The 19,087-nt window shown below is 38.7% G+C and overlaps 1 protein-coding gene across 1 annotated transcript in view; it reads left to right on the top strand.

The window, feature by feature from the left end:
- The window catches only part of itprid1 (ITPR interacting domain containing 1), a 72,204-nt gene extending 53,625 nt beyond the window's left edge, over window positions 1–18,579 (top strand). Inside the window, exons 5-9 of the mRNA XM_048596048.1 lie at window positions 314–441; window positions 6,011–6,122; window positions 10,129–10,461; window positions 17,810–17,889; window positions 18,352–18,579. Of these exons, the coding sequence (XP_048452005.1) occupies window positions 314–441; window positions 6,011–6,122; window positions 10,129–10,461; window positions 17,810–17,889; window position 18,352 (654 nt within the window). The 3' untranslated portion in view covers window positions 18,353–18,579. The remainder of the gene's footprint in view (window positions 1–313; window positions 442–6,010; window positions 6,123–10,128; window positions 10,462–17,809; window positions 17,890–18,351) is intronic.
- The last annotated feature ends 508 nt before the right edge of the window (window positions 18,580–19,087 follow it).

The following is a 19,087-nucleotide window of genomic DNA, read 5'->3' as shown; positions in this document are numbered from 1 at the left end:
GATGCTGGAGTCAGAGATAACACAGTGTGGAGCTGGAGGAAAGCAGCGGGCCAGGCAGCATCAGAAGAGCAGGAAGGCTGACCTTTCAGGTCAGGACCCTTCTTCAGATGCTGCCTGGCCTGCTGTGTTCATCCAGCTCCACACTGTGTTATCTCTGACTCCAGCATCGGCAGTTCTTACTATCTCCAAACTTTGAATTTATTTGCTGGTTGATCCAGTTACAAAAAAAAAATCATTCACCATTTCATAACCATAAACTATGGTTACAGAAATGTCACAGCTTGTCAGATCATTTCTTCTTTTACATTTTTAGAATGCCATATGGGAAATTGAGACCATGAGGAAATCTCTACAGGGTTTTCGGAACAGGTTGGTGGAACTAGAACAGGACATCATTGAACAGCAGGCTTCAGTCTACAATATTCTAACTGATGATGAGAGGTTGGTTTAGCTTGATATGAACTTTGGACAATTAAATGTGTCAATTTGTTAAAGCTTGTATTTTGGGAGAGTCAGGAATAATGCAAAAAATATGATAATGAAGCAAATAAATATAATTAGCAAAAACAGAATTTGCTGGAAAAGCTCAGCAGGTCTGGCAGCATCTGTGACCCTTCCTCAGAACAAAAGGAAGAGCCACTGAAGGTTAATGAGCACTGTTACACTTAGTTCCAGCAACTTTGAGGAGTAACTAAAGATTCATCCAATTATTAAATATGATTAATGTCATTTCATTGTGTGCTTAGAAAGAAGTGAAAGCCTGCTTTGCCAAATAGGTTTCTCACAAAAGGATTGTGACAATTAAAGAAGTTCTTTGTTCAAATGATATGATAAACTGAAAAAAAGAAAGAACTGCAGATGCTGTAAATTAGAAACAGGAACAGAAATTGCTGGGAAAGCTCAGCAGGTCTGGCAGCATCTATGAAGAGAAATCAAAGTTAACAGTTTGATTTTTTTTCCCTTCCCCAATACCCAATTTTTAATCTCTGTAACTAACTTGTCATTAATTGGATGAATCTTTAGTTACTCCTCAAAGTCGCAGAAACTAAGTATAACAGTGCTTATTAACCTTCAGTGGTTCTTCCGTTAGTTCTGAGGAAGGGTCACCGGACCCGAAACATTAACTCTGATTTCTCTTCACAAATGCTGCCGGACCTGCTGAGCTTTTCCAGCAATTTCTGGTTTTGTTTCTGATAAACTGAAAAATTATGTTCAAGTAGTTCCTAGTTGAACTCCTGGGTTATTTTGTTGTTCCTAGAAGTGTACAACAGACAGACTGAATATATTTATTACTATGTGCAAATTCCCAACATGTGCTTTCATCACATCAAGCTCTGAATAAAAGTTATATTGCTGTACTAACAATAATTTTATTTTTAAAGGACCTTTAACATTACAAAAGGTATCCTTAAGTGTTTCATAGCAATGATTATTTTTTAGCAAAATTTGGCACTGACCTACAAAAGGACATTATTATGATAAATGACCAAAGAAATAGATTTTTAAAAAAAGAAAGACTTGCATCTTTATTGTACTTCAGATGTTGGTTGAATTAATTCACTCACTCTTCTTTGGAAAAATTCCATGGGATCATCAGTACTGCAAAAACATTATAGAAATCATTTTTAATTGAAACTTTTATTATTCATAAACCATTTTTTGTCTGTTCTAGCTTTGTTTTATGAAGAGTTTAACATATAACTATAAACAAGAAAAAAAAATTGGAGTTTGCTGATACTGTAAGAGCAATAACTTCTGCAAATATTGGATTAAGGTGATGTGATCAAATGTGATGTGATTAAACCTCACATGAGCTGTCACAAGATAAAACATCATGTGATCAAATGCCACGTGATCAAATCTCCAGGAAAATGTAAGCAGAGTTGGTAAATCTTGCTGAGAATGTTACCACATAGCGAGAGCTGAAATGTATCTGCCTATCATTGAGCCATCTGCTTAATTGGCATAAATCCCCCCTTTTTTTGTTAATCCTTCTCAATTTATCACTGCTTATTTTTTGAAGGTGTAAACTCCTTGCTGAAGTACAGCTGCCTAAATATTTCCTAACCAACTTGCCATTCTTCAGTCGTGAGGCATGACAGAAAGTGTGAGCAAGACTAACATACTGCTGAGCCTAGAGCTGTTCCCACTGTGCAGTGTGATCACACATGAACTTGAAGCAGCCATTATTGGACAGTGATCAGAAGGATGAATCCTGTTTGTTTTCTTCTGCTAAACCCAAGCTTCTGAAACCCATTATAGAATCCTTACTCTGAACTTGCTAACTGAGAACAGCTAAGTCATCACAGAATGGGGACTACTATTGGAGCCGTTTTGATCTGTATGGTTAAATCGCTCTCTGCTTTACCTGTGAGCTATCCATTCTCAGATCTCTTCCCATGCTACTTTTCACTCTGACATCTGTCTCCTGGACAAACTTTGTATCAGGAAATATTTTAGTACCATAAAAAATTCTCTCTCTTCCAATTTATTTGCGCATCAAAACAGATACCACAAAAATAATACCACAACAATACATTTGTATTTGGACTCTACACAAATCCTTTTCATTTATGATGACATTTTCTTTCCTTCCTTAATATCCAACTTTTAATTTTTGTAACTGGCTTGTCATTTGTTGGATGAATCTTTAGTTACTCCTCAAAGTCACAGGACCTAAGTGTAACAGTGCTCATTAACCTTCAGCGGCTCCTCCTTTTGCCTCTGTGTCTTCAGATGAGCATCGTACTTGTCTTAAGTACTTCCTTCTCCACAGACATTAGGTTAACTGATCTCTAACTTCCAAGTTCATATCTTACATCTTTTACTCAATATCAATTGAGCCATCTGTTAAAACTGAAATTTGCCTCAGATTTAGATGACCACAACGGTGTTGATAAATGATCTATGGTACATCTCTGAATTTCAAAATTCACTTACTTCATTCCATAATATTTGTTTCTTTTCATTTTGAAATCAATAAAATGTGTTCATTACAATTGTGGGAGGAAAACAAAACATTTGCCACTTCTTATGCTCAAAGACAGATCATTTTACCACACAGTGACACTTCTTCAAATTTCCAAATCTGCAGGACTTGTATGAAAATGGTCTGCTATTAAGTAAGTTCATTGCTGATCTTCTTCACTTTCCTGATGATCCTTTGATTTCCTTGGAGTTAACAAATCTTATAATCTCAGCCTTGAATGTACCCAATAATTGATTTCAATCCCTCAAGTTAGTAAAACAAACAATGATAATTGAATTGTTTGGTGGTCATAGCAATTAATATCTATCAGTTAGTATTGACCATTTCTTGACATGAGATGAGGGACATCCTGAAGTAAAAAGCTTTGGGAAAAGGCATCTGTTCCTTACAAACATGCCACACTTATAGATGTCCTTTCTCAAGTTACTTATGGGCTGGATAAACATGTCTTGAGGAATGACTTTGTTAACAACTTGCATCTTAAGCTCCTGGCCTACTGTCCCAATGCAACATTATCCATGCAATTTTCATGCAAATTCATTGGATAACACAGTACAATTTCTTTCTAATTATAGGCATTTGTGCAAATTGCATTTGTGTTCAAGCACAGCTGAATTAATTTCTTCCCCAGGAATCTTCTGTTCATTACTCCCTACTGAATTTAAATTTTGGCTCAGAGACAAAGGTCTGAATTTTCAAGTTGGGCTTGGGAAATGCAGGTTAGATCAATTCCCAAGTTTGGAAATCCAAGCCCATCACCTCAGTCCATATTGTTTTTTTTTTTGTCTCCTGTAGACAAGCATGCAAGAAATGGATTTTGGAGTCCCAAAGCAACATTGGATAGTTGCATTGTGTTGGTTTTGGCTAGTTAAAAGGCCAACCTTGACTCACTAGGGATATTGGTTCAACTCTACATCACAGTCTTGACGTCCGCTAATCCTCACCTCCCTCATTCTCACTCACCTCCATGATCCCTCATATCTCCCATGTCATCTATACTCCATTCATGCTTATTGATATTCCGTATGCCTTCCTCATACAGCCTATGCTCACCCAAGGCTCAATTATTCCATGCCCCCTCATATCTCCTATGCTCCCTCATCCCCCCCTCCATTCCTACATGTATTCTCCTGAATCACTTGCCCAGTATCCACCATAGGCAAACATATTTCAAATGGAGACTAAACAAAAAACAAACTTTGAACTAACACTAATGGTCACATTGAAAGACAATTCATTGGCAACGAAAATAACTCCTATTTAAAGAACTCATTCAAACAAGTGTAAACTAAATGGTCAATCTATTATTAGAAACACTTATCCACTTGCCATATCAAAGTTAGATTATCCCTTGAACCACTAATAACCTTGGAAACAAAGGAACACAGTTCCCTTCTGAGATAAGCAGTTCTGGATGTTTTGAAAATCGTTGAAGTATTCATATGCTCAGCTATCAAGCAGTCTGTGGGACATATAAACAGTGGAGCCCATTGAAGCTGAAAAGCAGATGGAATTTTTCTTTAACTTGCAGGCGGTGTTTTATCACTGAGGTAGAGCAAGTACTTAGGTTTTTTTTATTAATGTACTTAAAACAACAGGGCCAGTTTTTATTTCAAGTAAAATATATTTGGGTATTCAAATCTCAATCCAAAACAGGACAAGAAAATTTCCCAGAACATGATATTAGCTTTGAATGTTATTGCACATTTTCCTTCAGGAAAAGTATTGTAATGAATGTCAACACTAAAACAATGGTGGCGAAAGCATCTGAAATAACTTTTCAGAGGCTGGCATCCCATTACCATTCACCCTTCACCATATACATGTATAGCCTTTGATGATAGCATTGCCTCTCACTGAGTCAGGCATACAGGGGCTCAATATCCCTGACTTTCACCCTTTAATGCCAGCCAAGACTCCTTGATTGGACCAGATTAACAGCCCCAGTCAGGGAACTCATATTATATGAGATCCAGCTGGCTTATTACAATCACAATGGCATTTGTCAATTTACCTTTGCAGGACAGAGACCTATATTGAATCACTGTATTGAAACACATTTGCATTACAATATAACAGGTAATAGCAAAATTTGAAGGTGTTAAAACATTTAAGACTTACTTATAAGAATGTTGCACACTGTACTAAAGCTAATAGCAAAACCTGAAGTTGTTAAAACATTTAAAACTTTTAAAAAAATGTTCCAGACTCCCTTTCTGCTCATAAATTCTCAAAACCTGACTAATCTTTATGGGTTTCCAAAAGCCATATCAGAAAACGAAAATAGCTTGGGAAAGGTAATTCAAATATCCTTCAGTCCTCACAGTGGTGATGCCGATTTCACAAGTGTGTCTGGGATTCACACTCATGGCCATCGTGATCCACATCAAGGTAATAAAAATAGCACAGGCATTACATTTTAGAGTTTTCTACCAAAATCCCTTTTCTTTTTAAATTTACCTGACCTTTCCTTGTTTCTGTTGGGAGATGAAATTCTGACTGGAAGAGTTTGCCACTTCACCAGTAAACTTACTAGTGATGGAGACATGCATATTTGATAACCCATCACATATATGCTCTTACTAACGAGGTAATGAGTTGGCTATTGTACTCAATTAGTAGTAAAGATTCTGTTGGATCAAATCTGGCCATTGCAAATTTCAAGTGAAATTTAACAATACTGAAAATTTATGCCTTGCAACAGAAAAATATTGCTATGTAATCTGCCAAAATCTATCTGTTAGTAAAACCACAACTGATTCAGAATATCCTCCATTAAAGCAAATTTGCCAGGCCAACTATTTGAATTATATTTGATTATGTAGATGCCTCAAAATCATCTGAAATGATTCAGCTACATGAAATGATCAGAAATTCTATTCTGTTGCCCACACACTACAGAAAGGAAATAACAACATTGTAAATATCACGCACAACTTAAGGATTTTTTTTGTAAGAAATAAAACTGTTCTCTTTATTACTGGCATTGTGTTTATTTATTTCATGTTTGTGTTCTGACAGAGAGGATGTGAAACGACTACAGATATTGCGTCGAGCAGTACGTCAAGAAATTACAGAGATGGAGGTACAGCTGGAGGACCGGGCTCGGCAACTTGGAGATGGGATGAGAATGGTTTGTTTACTATAAAAGAAAGCACATTTCATTCAATTACACAACTTACCAGCTCGGTATAACACATATTTGGTAACATCTTTGAGCAATTTCGAGAATGAAATGCTTTATAAACAGTCCAATTTCGTGGGGATAGATAATAGAAAATGAGAGTGAATGAGCAGTTAGGTTAACTTTAGTGATAATTTTTTTAAAATGCATTCTGTTACAATTAAGTAAAAATCATTGAAGGAAATTTCGGTGTTTGAATTAACTATTTTGTGAAATGTTCTGTAAGAATAATACATTTCAGCATTAATTGGGAACTGCAGATTTAGAGTAGCCATGAAACAGAATAAGGAACAATCAAAAATAATTCAACTGAAGGATATAGCAAGAACTGCAGATGCTGGAGTCAGAGATAACACAGTTTGGAGCTGGACGAACACAGCAGAACAGGCAGCATCAGTGGAGCAGGAAAGCTGACGTTTCAGGTCAGGACCCTTCTTCAGACTTCAGCTGAAAGAGAGCTGCTTTCAGTGAGTTGTTCAGGCTCAGGTTGATTAGAGTCAAAGTGTGTCAGGTAAAATATTAAATGAGAAATTGTAGGCTCTGAAGAAACGATATTTCAGTCATCTCTGAGACAATTTCCTATGAATGGCAGAGGGGAAGGATGGCATTCATAGCTGAATCTCACTGGATGACAGACGATATAAATATTAAAATGAAGCAGGAATAGGGTGATAAATGCCAGGTTCGTGAAACAGTACAGAAACAAACTAAAGCAGTGAATGGAAAACTGAAATGACAGACAAAAAGAGCATAAAAATGTATTAAAGTTTTGCATAAAACATGAGCATTTTATAAACATAATTAGATGATAGTTAAAGGAAGAATGATCTGATCATGAACCAAACACAAGACCTTCCTGTGGAGACAGAGGACATGAGGTTTCAAATGATGACTTTGCATCTGTCTCCAGCAGTGAAGAGGTGCTGCCAATATTACACTATTGGAAGATCTACCAGAGGAATTAGGTGGGACAAAAATAGATAGTGATACTAGAAAGCTTGGCAATGCTCACTGTAAGAGAGTCACTCAGTATGAATGATACATCCTAGGGTGGTAAGGGGGAAGTAGGGGTAGAGATTACAAAGTTCATATTCATTCGATTTCCCTTGATCTGGGAATGGCAGCAAAGTACATGTTTTTAAGCAACCTGTTCGGATATGTTATGACACACCTCTGAAGTAGATGAGACTTGAACCTAAGCCTTCGGGCTCAGATGCAGGGACATCAGCGCTATGCTGTAATAGCCCTAAGATATTTTTAGTCAACCTGTTCTAACATGTTATGATACATATGTGACACACACTGTGCCCCTTGTTTTAGATTTCCCTACACTGCTTCTCTCTGCTTTCTGTCTCTTAGCCAATTGTGTATTAAAATTGTCATTGTTCCGTCAATTCCATGGGTTAGCAAGTCTTTTATGATATTTTCATCAAATGCCTTTTGAAGCCCCTAAGTCAAAATGATTTATCTCTAAAATTTCATGTTTATTGACATTTATTAACCTATGTTTCTCCAAAATGACAATCAACTTGTCTTGGACCAATATAAGTAACAAAAGCCAAATGGCATCCTTCTATGCTGTAGCATTCCATGATGATTGGCTCTAACATCATTCCTCACCAATGATATTAAGCTAATTGGCCAATAGGTACCAGTTTGATCTCTCTCTGTCACCTTATTTTGATCAGTACATAAGATTTACAAACCCCTGGCACTCTGCTACTGTAAGGGCTCATGTAGTGAAGTGGTAACCTCCCTCCCCACCTCAGGATCAGTTGGGCAGGTTTTAGTCCCACAGTGATGTGTCTGGAGGCATCACCTTAGGATCACTGTTCATCTTGATACAATGTCCTGGACTTGGCCATACAAGGTGCAATTTCAAAGCTTGCAAGTGCCAAATCCCTAATTTGTGGAGTGTGACAGAGAGTAGTGCTGGGCCTCAATCATGGACAATCTGTATTATTGGATTGGATAGGTAATGCAAAAGAATGTCTCCTGTTGTGGGGAAATTTAGAAATCAAGGAACACAGTGTCAGAATCAGGCATCTCCTATTTAAGACAGAAATTATTAGAAATATTCTGCTCTGATGGTCATTATTGTTAGAATTTTATAGCCCAGACAGCAGTGGAGTCTGGGTCATTGAAAAAAGCCATGGCATAATAGATAAGCTTTGAAAGAATTGCATGTTATGGAGAACACACAGGAAATTGAGTTGAGACCATGATCAGGTTAGCCATGATCTTACTGTATGGTGGAGCAGGACCAAGGGAGCAAATTTCCTAAACCTGCTCCTGTTTCTTATGGTATGAGCAAAATGAAATCGTAGAGAGTTACAGCAAAAAGACAGAGAAGTTCACAAATTACTTTGCTTCAGAATTTGCCAAGGAAACAGATCAATTAAACTAGACATCAAAGAATGAAATCAGAAATAATGTAATTGTGTTTGAAATCAAGCCAGCATATATCCAAACAAGCCAATTAGTCTCAAGTTCAGAGTCAGACAAATAGCAAAATGGATAGTTGGTTGACTTCAAGACAGACACAGTGAATCAAGTAATGGGTAATAATTCAGAGTCAATGTAGGGTTCCACAAGGAACAGTGCTGGGAATAAAATCAGAAAGGCCACCTGACATTTATGTACACGCCGGAAATTACAGTGATACACCCTGCTCTGTAAACCCTGCAAAGTCCTCCTTATTGAAATCTGGGGCTTCGACCAAAATTGGGAGAGTTGCCTCACAGACTGGTCAAGCCACAGCCTTCTATTGGCAAACAGGATCATAGAATCATAAACAAAATCAGAAATCATGTTCAAAATCATATTCAAATCATATCCTACAGTCAAAGACCCAGACACCAACATTGCCACCCTGTGCACGTCTAATCCCACCAGCAGGACAGATTCATATGGCACAACAGTATATGGTCAGGTGAGATAGATTCAGAACAGATCCAAACTGGGCATCTATGAGACGCTATGAGCCATCAGCAGCAGGAGAACCTGCACGCAACCACAATGTGGAACAATGGTCTGGCATATATACTTCACTCTGCCATTACCATCATACCAGGAATTAGAGCAGGTTTTAATTCCCCTAAGTTACCCTAGCTAGCTGTTATGGTAAGGGACTTGGAACATCCAAAGTTTCAGAGTCAAGTTAATATTTGTGGAGGGTTCCCAAGCAATTCCTGTGGTGCCAGCTTCATTAGGCTTTCTGCACAATTCCAACATGCACCATCCAGTATGTGTACCGGCTAACTGGGGAATGGAAGATCTCGCTTGTATCTGGAATATTAAGAAGCACCAGCACCTATAGCAGTGCTCAGTTGCTGTGCCTCTTTTCCTTCAATTCCCATTCACCTTCAATGACAAGGCTGAAACCACCCCTCTCCACCAAATCAAGAACAGTGCTCGCCCTTTCCCAAACTACATACCCTTTTCCCCACCAAATGTGTTCACCAGTCCCTTCCACATCACCCATTTAACAAAACTCAGTTTGCCCTCATTATCCCCCACACTTACCTTCCCACCCATCAATTCACCGTGCTCACCCCATCCCGACTCATCATCTGGAATGCCTGGCTCCAATCCAGCTGTTCTCTGGTGAACTGGTATTGTTGGAAGGCGTGCAACATTTTGAGTCTAACATTAGTTAATCTAAAGAATTAGAAGTTTGTTAGAGGAGCACTCTGTAATAAGTATAAGTTGGTCATTGTTTCACTCCTTTTTCAGTATCTCCACATTAATGGTGTGCGTAAAACTTAACTTTTGGTATGTCCCTTTGTTTTTCCTATACCTCTAACTGTATTCCTTTTAAATCTGCAAATGTTGAGTGATCTTACATCATGTCAATCAAGTCATACTTCTGAATGTGATCATTTATAGAAAATGTAGAAAATACGAACACAAGTTTTCAGGTAAAGTTGTGCTAACATTCTGGTCTAACCTTCAGCAGCTGCAGCGCTTGGTGGAGGAACAGTTCTCCTTCTGTTCATACGCAGAGGTGCTGAGGCAAACAGGGAGTGCAACATCAGAGACTTGGCCCTTGCATTCATCCAGCTGTACAATACCAACGCCAGCATCAGCAATTGGTTCACAGGAGCCTGACTGCCACGCAGGAATAATTCTCCCAGTGCCTTCGGATTCAGCACTTATCCCAACTGATTCAGTATCAACTAAAACAGACACTGAATTCAACCTCGGAATTAACAACGATGCAGAGTTAAAAGCGGAAAAACAAACCCATCAGTCAGAAATGATAGACTTTAGAAGCATTCTGAAAAGTGTAAGGAACCACAGCATTTTTTATTAATTTATACTTTGCAAACCAAAACGCGGCAAGGATGACGATTACTAATTCAATTAAAGCCTAAGTACAATGTACAACATTTCTAATCCCAACAGCGCAGTGTAAAAGTTGCACATTTCTCATTTTCTCTCTGAGAATGGTTTACTTCTCAACTGTGCATGCTGTCAGTTAGCATTCATACCATTTTACAAACGATTCCGGCTTTGAACATCTATTCCTTTTGGGTAAAGTAATTCTGTGCTCTTGTCTGGCAATTGTACATTATAAATGTAGAAGAGAGAAACTTATTTTTATTGCAGTCCATTGATGACTATTTATTTTATTGATTTTCACTTGGCGTTCTGGGCCTGGATTTCTCTCTGCAGTACTACCCAAAATTGGAAAATTAAATAAGGAGGCTTGTTGTCACTTCCCAATCTGAAATTCATTTTTCTATTCCCACCCTCTCTGCAACCCAGCAAGGAAGCCCATTGGTCCTTCCTTCAGCACTTTACTCCATGGAAGTGGGATTGTCCAAGTGGGTTGGGTCTACAATCCATCCTATTATCCTGTCTTTCACTTTTACTGCAACCACGTCCCAGATTGCATCAGGAGGGAAGTGTGCTCAGGACAATGGCAGATTAAGTATCATTTGTTCATTTAAGGGCAGGCAGCAAGCTTTCTTAAAGAGAGATCCTTGACCCAAGTGACTGGATCGGGATCTCATGATGGATAAAAGTCTGGAGGGAGGGGTGATGTCCAGGCTGTTATGACAGATTCACACAACAGGAAGTAGTAACTCAGCAGTACTTATCAAACCCATGTTGGGAAAGATGGAGGTGGAGTTCGGAAATTGGAATTTTCTGGCTGAATTCCTGTGGGCCACCATTTTGGAAATTTAGTGAATTGTGACTAGGCATCGATGGAAATTGCAGTTTTTTAAATACTTCACTTAATTTTGAAATCCCCTGAATCAGCCTCTCCTTTACCCTGAGATCCCCAGTGAAGTAGACAGGTTTCTGAATCCTGTATGAAATACATCACATCAGTTTGTTCATGTACTTTGGAAAATGCCTATTGTGGAATCAGGAAACCTTTGACAAGCAAGTTTGAAGGGGTTGCCAACTTCAAGAATCATGATTAGATGCTGTATGATAATGCAATTACATCTTTAATAGAGATAACAAGGTGTAGAGCTGGATGAACACAGCAGGCCAAGCAGCATCAGAGGAGCAGGAAAGCTGACGTTTTGGGCCTAGACCCTTCTTCAGAAAATACATCTTTAATAGAGTGATTTGTCATAAGCTTCTGTCCTTAAAATATAATTTGATCATTAGGTGGACCAGATCTTATAGAGAGCTTTCTTCAGTGGATTAAAAAGTCATTATTCATTCAACTGTATTGAGAATCTAACATGTCATCTGAACCCAATGCTTTTATTTTTACATGATTGAAAGTCCATCTGTTGAACGCTTTTAATAAAAAAAAACTGAACAAGAGGATATCTGTCTGTTCAGTTAACTTCCAGGACTCCTCTGTATTGAATACTATAAATTATTTTTATACTGCAGTGTGGAATGGAGTCTTGTTGTGAATGCTTGGCTGAGATCTAAACTGGACTAATTGATTCAGCTTAACAGCAACCATTAATGCAGCAGTTTAACAATTTTAAGAGCATATAATAGGATTAAAGAATTTTTTAAAGGAACTTTTGAATGGCGATTCGTTTATTCTGACTGAGTTAGGAGCAATTAGAGCAGTATGTTTCTCAAATGGAATTTTGAGTTTTATATATTTGATAATTTTATGCGGTCATTTGAGGAGCATACGTTTTAAGTGGAGAAAGAACTGATAATTAAAATGTTCATGAGACTGACAAAATAAACAGAGCTCCCGGTGATATTACACGGTCATGAGTTCTGTCTGTTGTGGACTTTGTACGTGAGTTTGAAGGGGAATAGAGGTATGGAGAGGGCATGGGAGGTGGGTGAATGGATCATTATATGAGGGGTGAAAGCTAGTGGATATTATTGTCATGAATACATATGGCCTGCTGATCTCAAAACTGGCCACATCTGTTCCCAACTTGGACCTGTTTCAGAAAGCAGTGGCTGCAATTCCAGGCCAATCCTGACACCCAGGAGGAAAATTATATCTGTACGTGTGCATATACAGGAGATGGGAACATGGTATCTTGAAATGGTTCAACTTACAATTCCCAAATCTAACACAAACCCAGCCATTTGAGCCATACGGTATTCTTCTGCCAAGAAGATATATCCAGTTAAAGCCCACTTTTCAGGTCTTGCTCTGTAGCCCTGTAGGACATGGCACTTCAAATTTATTTTTTTTTCTTTATTCATTCATTCACGGGATGAGGGCATCACTGGCTAGGCAGCATTTGTTGCCCACCCGGCAATTGAGAGTCAACTACATTGCTGTGGGTCTGGAGTTACATGTAAGGATGGCAGTTTCCTTTCCTAAAGGACATTAGTGAACCAGATCGGTTTTCTTGGCAATCAACAATGGATTCATGGTCATCTTTAGATTCTTAATTCCAGATATTTTATTGAATTCAAATTCCACCATCGGCCTTGGCGGGATTTGAAACTGAGTCACCAGAATGTTATCTGGGTCTCTGGATTAACAGTCCAGCGATAATGCCACTAGGCGATCACCTCCCCCGTATACATAGCAAAGTACTTTTTTTTTTAAATATGGTGAGATTTTCTATCACTGCTAACTGGGCAATGAATTCCAGGCCCCATCGTGCTCTGGGTGTGAAACATTGTCATTAGCTCCCATCTAATTCTTCTGTCAATCACATTAAATCTATGCCCCTTCATGATTGACATCTCTGCAAAGAGAATTTTTTTTGATCTAATGTATGTCAGCTCTCATAATTTTATAAATCTCAATTAAATCTCCCCTTAGCCTCCCCTTTACCTTTCAAAAATCCCAGCCCATGCAACCTTTCCTCTTGACTGAAGTTCTATATTCCTGGCAACATCCTTATCAAACTGTTGTGTTCTCTCTCCAGTATGATCATGTTCTTCATGTATTGTGGTGAGCAGAATGGCATGTAGAATGTCAGCTGTGGCTTTGCTCATGTTTTATGCAGTTCTGGTACAACCCCTTATATTCAATGCTTCAGCTAAAAAACAATATACCTTATCTACATTTTGACCATATTTTCTGACCTTCTTGCCACCTTCAGTGATTTATAGACCTGCACTCCAAAGTTCCTCTATTCCTCTACATTTCTCAGCTTCATACCATTCAATATCCTACCATTTATTGTGCATTCCTTGTCTTGTTTGCCTTCTAAAATGCATTTCCTCATACTTCTGCAGATCAACTTCCATTTGCCACTTTCCTGCCCACCTGACCTTTCATTGATATTCACCTGCAGTGCCCAGCTCTCCTCCTCATTAAAACCCACTGACAATGTATGAAATATCAAAAGCCTTCTTGAAATCCATGTATACTTCTAGTTTCATTTTTCCTCCTCCTCACCACTCCATAATGCTCAATCAATGTTTGCATTGATTGTGTTTGGCTAATCCGTGCCTTTCTAATTGACAGTTCACACGTTTGCTGTGATATGTTGACTGGCCTGTAATTATTCGGTTAATGTTTCGAGTCTGGTGACTCTCCTTTCACAGATTTTGCCAGACCAGCTGAGTTTCTCCAGCAATTTCTGCTTTTGTTTCAGATCTCCAGCATCTGCAGTTCTTAATTCTATTTTCAGCAATAATTTGTTGTCTCCTTTCTTACCCTTTGTAAACAATGGAACAATGTCAGCAGATCTCCAGTACCATGCCTGTGCAAACTAACATACAAATTAAGAGCAGGAGTAGGCCACTGGCACCCTTTTGGGCTGTTCTGCCATTTGATGAGAAGATGTTGTATCTGTTAGTGGCTTCAAATGCACTTTCCTATCTACCTCCCCTCCTGCCACTCCCCCCTTCACTACCCTTTGACACCTTGCCAATCAAGAATCTGTTCAACTCAGCCTTAAAAATATTCAATGATCCAGCTTCCACTGCTCACTTGAGTAAAAGATTCCACAGATGAATGAGCCTCTAAGAGAAAACATTTCTCTGCAGCTCTGTCTTAAATGGAAAACCTTTTTTGGCAGAACATTCCAGGTCCCACTTTAAGCTGGAATCGAGGCATGAGGCCTGGGTTACTTTCGTGACAAATGCCTGACGCCATCATACCTCCTGACCCCCAAGTAAATCTGGGATAGGAGGCCTATAAGCAACTTTCCTGCCCTGTCCCCACTTAAGACCCTTAAATAATCACTTAATGACTGTTAAAGGGCTTACCCATAACTTTGCTGCAATATTCTCAGTTCAAATAACAGGTAACCCATCAGACAGGTAGATCAGTGTGGGCAAGCTGTAAATTGGAGGAGAGGGCGTCCATCAATCAGCATTTTTTTTTGCATGACTGAAGAACTGGACATGGGACTGGGGGTTACTGGCCCCTGGCAACCACCCCTCTGCCCTTGCTTCAGTCCCTGATAGATGCCCTCTCTCCATGACCCCTGACATGTGGTCCTTAGTTGAGGAAGGCCTGCGGGTGTCCACTTAAGTGCCTGATGGATATAAAATCCAGCAGGCCTTCCTTCTAAGAGTCAGATTGGAGGTCTTGCTGCTTTTGTAGGCAGCACGTGAGACATATGTCTAACAAAGGGTCTAATAAGGGCCAAATGCGGGCAAATTGATTGTAGGGAGGCAATGGCCTAGTGGTATTATCACTAGACTATTAGTCCAGAGACCCAGGTAACGTTCTGGGGACCTAGGTTTGAATCCCACTGTGGCAGATGGTGGAATTTGAATCCAATAATAATCTGGAATTAAGAATCTAATGATGACCATGAATCCATTGTTGATTGTCAGAAAAAAACCATTTCGATCACTAATGTCCTTTTAGGGAAGGAAATCTGCTATTCTTACCTGGTCTGGCCTACATATGACTCCAGACCCACAGCAATGTGGTTGACTCTTAACTGCCCTCTGAGCAATTAGGGATAGGCAATAAATGCCCATATCCGATGAACAAATAAAAAAAAAATGGGACTAGATTAATTTCAGATAGCTGGTCAGCATGGATGATTTGGACCAGAGGGTCTGTTCCTGTGCTTTACAGCTCTATGACTCTATGAGTGACCCCTTATGACCAATATTTATCCCTTGTCAACATCACAAAAACAGATTACCTGCCTGATATCACGTTGCTGTTTGCAGAATTTTGCTATGTGCAAATTAGCTGCCATTTTTATTTGTTTATGGAATGTGGCATCGTTGGCTGGACAGCTATTTATTGTCCATTCCTAACTGCCTCTGTGAAGGTGGTGGTGAGTCACCTTTTTGAACTGCTGCAGTTTGTATGTGTGGGTACTCTATGAGGAAGGGAGTTGCAAAATGTTAACCCAACAACCAATAAGGAACAGGGATGTATTTCCCATTCAGGATGGTGTGTGACTTGGAGGGGAACTTGCAAATAACGGTGTTGCCACACAGCTACTGCCCCTGTCCTTCCAGACGATAGAGGCTGTGGGTTTGGAAGGTGTTTTCACAGGATATTAGCAAGTACTATTAGGGAAAAAATTCTTACATTTCTTACTTTATAACAGTGACTTCAAACAAATGTAATTAGCTGTAAAGTCCTTTAGAAAGTCCAGTCTTTGTGAAAGCTTTTATATAAATGCAGATCTTTGTTCTCAAACCCTTCCTCTCATTGAATATGTTCCATTACTCCAATGAAAGCAAAATACTGTGGATGCTGGAAATCTGAAACAAAAACAGCAAATGCTGGAGAAATTCAGCAGGTCTGGCAGCATCTGTGAAGAGAGAAACTGACTTAACATTTTGAGTCTGGTATGCGTCTACGAAACTGAAAGGAAAATTGGGTGGGTGGTGGGGTGTTGTGGATTGAAGGAGCAGTGGAACAGATGGCATCCTTATTGCCTTTAGAACTTTAACTCTGTTCCTTTCTCCTCAAATGCTGTTTGACCTGCTGAGTTTCTCCAGCACTTTCTGATTTTATTTCCCATTACTCTGACACTGACTTAGCTTCATATAGTTGTTTCCAGTCCATTTTTGTTGAATCATTCAACAATAAATTGTAACACAGTACAATATGATCCTGGGAAAATGTAACATACAGTAATACAGTATCGTGTAATACAGGAAAAGATTATTCATAGTAATGCAAGATATATAATGATGGGGTAACAAAAGAAATAGTGATGTTGTAACATCATATACAGTCGGACATATGATATGATGCAACGCAGTAACAAAGGGTGACAATAAAGGACAACACAATCTTGTGTAACACCAAACAATACAATTTGCAACAATGTAGGGCACTATTTTTAACATAATAAAGTGTCCCAAGGTGTCCTACAACAATATTCCAAACTAAATTTAACACAGCACCACATAAGGAGATGTCAGTTCAAATAACCTGATCCAAGACAGAAATGTCTTATCGTGTCTTAGGAGGTAGCGAGGCAGAGAGATGTACGGAGAGGATTTCAGAGCTTAGGGTTTAAGTGGTTAAATACACAGCCATCAATCCTGGAGCGACTAAACTCTGTATGCTCATGAGTGCAGATCTAAACAACACAAAAGAGCTTGGGGGATACTTAGACTGGAAGAGATTTATAGAAATGGGGTGGTGTGGAGAGGAGACTGCAAATCCATGGAAGAATTTGAAAACTAGGGTAACAATTTTAAAATTGAGATGCTGTTTGACTGAGAGTCAGTTTGTACTTCAGTGACCAAAGGAGTGATGACTGAACAGGACTTCATATGAAATGCAGCATGGGAAGTAGAACTGTAGATGGCCTCAAGTTTAAAGAAAGTAGGATAGGCTGGCCAGAAGTGTGTCCAACTAGTCAAGACTATTGGCGACAAAGACAAGAATGAAGGTTTCAGCAGGAGATGAGTTGAGACCAGAAAATCGCCTGACAGATGCTGATCCTTGGGTTAAATATGATACCAGGGCTGTGAGGGGTCTGATTTAGTTCCGTACAATTGCCAAAGAGAGAGATGGAGTTGGTAGTTAATTTTCCTGCAAGGAAAGATGGCTTCAGACTTGCCAATAATTAATTGGAGGAAATGCAAGGCCTTATAATAACTGGCAAAATATTTGTAACTATTCAGTGGCTTGGAGACAATAAAAGGACGATAGATGCTGGAAGCCAGAGTCTATAGACGTGAGGCTGGAAAAGCACAGCAGGTCAGACAGTATCAGAGGAGCAGGTAAGTCAATGTTTCAGGCCAAAACCCTTTGTAACTATTCAATTTTATTAAAATCTCTATTCCAGATTAAACAATCATTTAAACACCTCCGATTGCCAAGCACTGAAACAACTAAAAGTAATAAACACTCAAGAACCTCCACATGGTATGTTGCAATTTATTCCTGGAACTACAAACAAGTATTAAGTGGTAGCAGTATCTTTAAATAGATTAATAACTAGAAGGAAAACTTGTCCAGTCTTATTAGTTCCTTATGGAATGGTACAAAAAAGGAAGTTGTTAGAAAACTAGTCAACGAAAGCATCCCTGGAAACTGTTAGATGAAGAGCTTTCAGGAAACTAGTTTACCAGCTACCTCACCTAATCTGCAGATACCAATTTAAGATTTTATTTATTCTTGTTAGCATTACATTTTATTTGACTTTTAATAAGTGTGTTATTACAGTGAATGGCGATAGTCATTGGCTTCCACTTGTACCACTTGATTAAACCAAAATAATAAATGATTTCATTTTCTATATTGATGTTGGAAATTCACAGATGTTTATTGTATTTTATTTAACATTCTAAAATAAATCTAAAATACTAATGTCTTCCTTCATTGCAGATTCATGCACAAAGCTAGACAGCTTCTGTTATGTGATTCATTATTACAGCATGAGAAATCTGCAGAAGATCTCACAAGGGACAAAGAAGTCTGATTACTATGCCCATGCTTCCTGGATTGACTGCATTTTTCCTTATATTGTAAACTTCTGTGAACTCTCTATTATCTTGGTTTAAATATTGCCAACTGTTACTCACGTTATCGTGCTGACCATTAATAACTACTATTCAGCAAAATTGTATGAAGTGATTAAGCCAACAATAAATGCAAACTTTAATGCTCTATAATGGCAGGCTCCACACTGTACTGATCTTATGTCTACCAGCTTTACGCACTCGGCAAAAAAAGTGACTACTGAAATAGATCAAAATGTTTCAACAATTTACATTAGATACTTTGATCTCCCATGTGTTATTTAAAACTTAACGCAGTCAGTAACAGAAGCAGAGTAAAAGGTGCAGGGATAAGATGTGTCAATGGGATTCAGTCCTCATTTAAAATTTCTAAGTTTATATTTCTGTTAATGATTCATATGTCCAGTTACAATATAAACTTTGTATGAAAACTTATCACTTATAATTACACTCTCTCCTCAGTGATAATGATATAGTGGCTTAACTTGAAGGCGAATGTAGTTGCAGGGTAACAGTGTTACATAGGACTTGCTGGTATCTATCCTGAAGCCAAACTTTTATCCGAGTTGAGACTGGCCCCCCTATTCCACCATCTTTAAGTT

Source organism: Rhincodon typus, chromosome 4 (genome assembly GCF_021869965.1).
Source record: "Rhincodon typus isolate 14 chromosome 4, sRhiTyp1.1, whole genome shotgun sequence".
NCBI lineage: Eukaryota > Metazoa > Chordata > Chondrichthyes > Orectolobiformes > Rhincodontidae > Rhincodon > Rhincodon typus.
This window is presented reverse-complemented; position numbering and strand designations above follow the sequence as displayed.